Raw genomic sequence first — 4,635 nt, forward strand, 5'->3', positions numbered from 1 at the left:
GGGAACAGGACGACTGATCCGTGTACATGAAAGAATGAATGGGGCCATGTATCGTGAGATTTTGAGTGCAAACCTCCTTCCCCCAGCAAGGGTATTGAAGATGAAACGTGGCTGGGTCTTTCAGCAAGACAATGATCCCAAACACATTGCCCGGGCAACGAAGGAGTGGCTTCGTAAGAAGCATTTCAAGGTCCTAGAGTGGCCTAGCCAGTCTCCAGATCTCAACCCCATAGAAAACCTTTGGAGGGAGTTGAAAGTCCGTGTTGCCCAGCGACAGCCCCAAAACATCACTGCTTTAGAGGAGATCTGCATGCAGGAATGGGCCAACATACCAGCAACAGTGTGTGACAACCTTGTGAAGACTTACAGAAAACGTTTGACCTCTGTCATTGCCAACAAAGGATATATAACAAAGTAGATGAACTTTTGATATTGACCAAATACTTATTTTACACCATAATTTGCAAATAAATTCTTTCCAAATCAGACAATGTGATTGTCTGGATTTGTTTCCACATTTTGTCTCTCATAGTTGAGGTATACCTATGATGAAAATTACAGGCCTCTCTCATCTTCTTAAGTGGGAGAACTTGCACAATTGGTGGCTGACTAAATACTTTTTTGCCCCACTGTATATTGGTGCAATCTTTCCAACATATATACAGGTATAAACACATAAATACACACATATATGCATATAAATACACATGTATACACATATATACACGTATAAACACAAATACACATATATAGACACACCCCCAGCAAAAAGATTACAACTCACTGAAGGCTCAGATGATGGTTAGCATTTTTTAGCAATAAAGTATTTTTTAATTACGGTATATACATTGTTTAGACATAATGCTATTACACACTTAATAGAGTACAGTATAGTATAAATTTAACTTTTATATGCACTGGGAAACAAAAAAATATGTGTGACTCACTTTATTGTTATATTCGCTTTATTGCGGTGGTCTAGAACCAAACCCGCAATTTCTCTTAGGTACACCTGTATACAGGTTTAAAAATATCTCTTCTATACACAAACAATACAGCATTTGCAGCATACACCCAAAAATGGGACAAAAGAAAATTACATATTGCACTTTATGTGAACTCTCTTCAAAAGGATAAATTACCAGCAATGCATAATTATCTGAAATGGTGTGAGAGATTATTAAAACATGTTTTGCAAGAGACTTTGTACTTAAAAGGGCAGCAGATTTATATTTAGAATATGTCATCATTTTTTATATCTTAACATCACATTGTACACATTTTTTTCTGTCATGTATAATAAAGAGCAACAGTTATAGTGATGATAAATCCTAGCATTTTCGAAACGCTAGGATTTACCATTAAACCAAATAAAGGGGACTTTCAGTCATGAAGTATAAAATACTTCATGCTGAAAGTTCCTTTATTTATTGGAAGCGTTCGCTGCACTGAGCTCCTCAGGCAGCCCATGGCAGAAAGCTATTTTGCTGTGAGGTGATGTTTCCACCTCTTAGCAAATAGCCATGTGGGCCAGATGGCGCCAAGCCAGATAGCCCGCACGGCTGTTGGCTAAGAGGCGGAAACGACACCACTCAGCATAATATTGTTCTGCCATGTGTTGCCTGTGGTGCTCAGCGCGGCCAATGCTTCAAACAAATAAAGGAACTTTCAGATATAATATAAAGAAGCGTGTGTATGTACAGGAAGTGATCAAATAAGGAGATCTGATTTCCATGCAAGCTCAACCTATTTTAATGGGTTGTGGTTTCAACTAACAAAATCAGCTATTTCATATACAAAAATAAATAAATTCTCATATATTTTTTACTCTGTGACTGGTTTTACAAGTCATTGGAAACATGTTAAGGGGAGAATAATTGCAGTACACTGTTCCTTTACCTCTGAAAATGTATTTTTTTCACTGCCCTAAGAGAAACTAGAGTGTACTTTGCAGAGTTCGGAAACTCCATCCCTGCAACATGCTTCTTATCCCTGACAGTCCTGCAATATCTGGGATAATGGTAAACTATGGGTAATGTTAGCTTTTATAGATCCTTTTCTAACAAAGAATAGGAATTATTCTACATAGCAAATATTCAGATAGAACATTTTAATCAATACACACAGACAGGACAACATATTATAAATACGCTTTATTACTAGAGTATAGATACTCAGTATCAGTACATATGATTATCATAAGATATAAGCATATATATATACACACATATAAGTTAGTATAAAAAGAGAATATACAGCTCTTTATCAAAGAATTAATGAAAAAAAATATATACATGAATATATACATATTAATACTGCCAGCAGAAAGCAGGTCACATAACCCTGAATGTGTTTAGTAATATCTGTAAAAAGGAGATAATGAGAATGTTCTGCATAGTCTCTAAGGGAAGAAACTCAGGGCCAGAATAGAGTTTATTGCAGGGTGCGATGCTCTGCATAGTTTTTCTCAGCAGAGAATTATAATGGAAACTCCAGTCCTCTGCATGGCCTCATTAAGAAAAAGAGGGATTAACAAGGAAGTTGTGTTGTGGGGACCATTATCTGGCAGGTTTTGGCTAATAATATAGCCGAGCTCTCCAGCAGATATCTTCTGTCTTTCAGAAAAGATAGCGCAATGCTCTGCATCAACGAGTGTCCTGTAAGCAAAAACAAAAGACATTAAGAGGAGTGATAATGAAAGGGGCTATTATGCATTGAATCTTATTACTCTACTACACAAGGGTGCAGACTAGACTTCCCTGGGCCCCTGGGCAAAGAATGTGACTGTGTGACAGGTAGGGTGGTTACCTTTAGTTCAGGCCAAAACCAAACACTCTATGTATAATAGCACATAAACACAAACTTGCACCTAGATATTCACACTCTCTAACACATGCTCACACACACTCTTACAACTCACACACACACACACACACACTAACACACACTCACACTCTCACACACATTCTCACACACACTCTCACAACTCTCACACACACTAGCACACACATTCTCACACACTAACACACACTCACTCCTCAAACACACTGTCACACACTAACACACACTCACACCTCACACTCTCTCACACATGCTCACACACACTTCCACAACTCACACACACACTAACACACACATTCTCACACACTAACACACACTCACTCCTCAAACACACTCTCACACACTAACACACACTCACACCTCACACTCTCACACACATGCTCACACACACTCTCACAACTCACACACACACTAACAAACATTCTCACACACTAACACACACTCACTCTCAAACACACACTTCACACACTAGAACACACTCATTCTCAAACACTAACACACGGTCTCACAGACAAAAACACACACACACAAAGACACTCACACACACTTAGACACACACACAAAGACACTAACACTCTCATACACACACACTCTCAAACACACTCTCACACACTAACACAAACTCATTCTCAAACATACTCTCACACACTAACACAAACTCATGCACACTCACACCTCAAACATTCACACACACTCACTCTCAAACACTAACACACACTCTCACAGACAAAAACACACTCACACACAAAGACACTCACACACACAAATACACTAATGATCTCATACACATACACTCTCTCACACTCTAACACACATTTTCTCTCAAACTCAAATGTACCCACACTTTAACACACAGACTTACACACAGAAAGGCACTGACAAACACAAAGACACACTCTCTCTCACACAAATGAATTTACACACACAGACAACCCCCCACATTCAGACACACACAAACAGACATACTACACACACTCAGACACACTCTCACACAAAGACACACACAGACATACACCCACTCAAACACACTCTCACACAAAGACACACACACACACAGACACACTCACACAAAGACACACAGACATATACACATTCAGACACACTCTCACACAAAGACACACACATGCAAAAGAGAAATAACTAAAGGCATGTGCATTATGTTGCAAATGCACAATGTCACTTTTTTGGCTGTGTCTGTTTCCCACCACACTTTGACATTTGCATGTCCGAGTCTGACTAAACTTCAAACCTGGACACACAAATGGAAACCTGAACTGTGCGGGTCAGTCACGGACAAGTGGCAACCCTTGTGACAGGGCCCCCATTTCAACAGGGCCCCCTTTCTAGCAGTTTCATATATGCATAAAATGGTGTATTTAAACTTTATGCTGGAAAATCTGCGACTCATCCACCAAACAATTTAGTTTATACATGCTCAGATAGCTGGCAGTGGTGTGTATTGCTTCCGTAAAGACAATTTGTGTCACACAAGTCACTGCTGACTCTCTGAGAAGCTAAAGGGTGATTGGATACTGGTGCACAGGCTCTCACAGCATATGTGCGTATGCCACTGAAAAACAGTAATCATTTTTACTTGAAATACTTTTACTCATGGAAGTATTTTGTTAAAATGCTTCTATTTTTACATGAAATCAGGCCATGCACACTTCAATTTTGAACTTTATGGATATTGTATCTGTAATATTTCTAGTTTAATATATACACAGTATAGATCTATAAGAATTAAGGATGGTTTAAGAAATGGTGCTGTCTATATCCAAGGATGAAATGACG

The 4,635-nt window shown here is 38.8% G+C and overlaps 1 protein-coding gene across 2 annotated transcripts in view; it reads right to left on the reverse strand.

Moving 5' to 3' along the window:
- Positions 1-791: 791 nt before the first annotated feature.
- Positions 792-4,635, reverse strand: part of LOC128667126 (RING finger protein 39-like) — an 18,166-nt gene continuing 14,322 nt past the window's right edge. For both annotated transcript variants that reach the window (XR_008403294.1, XM_053722042.1), the window contains one exon: positions 792-2,657. Coding sequence is in view for 1 of the 2 variants with exons in the window: in XM_053722042.1 (XP_053578017.1) it covers positions 2,646-2,657 (12 nt within the window). In the remaining variant the exon portion in view is untranslated. The remainder of the gene's footprint in view (positions 2,658-4,635) is intronic.

Source organism: Bombina bombina, chromosome 7, assembly GCF_027579735.1.
Source record: "Bombina bombina isolate aBomBom1 chromosome 7, aBomBom1.pri, whole genome shotgun sequence".
NCBI lineage: Eukaryota > Metazoa > Chordata > Amphibia > Anura > Bombinatoridae > Bombina > Bombina bombina.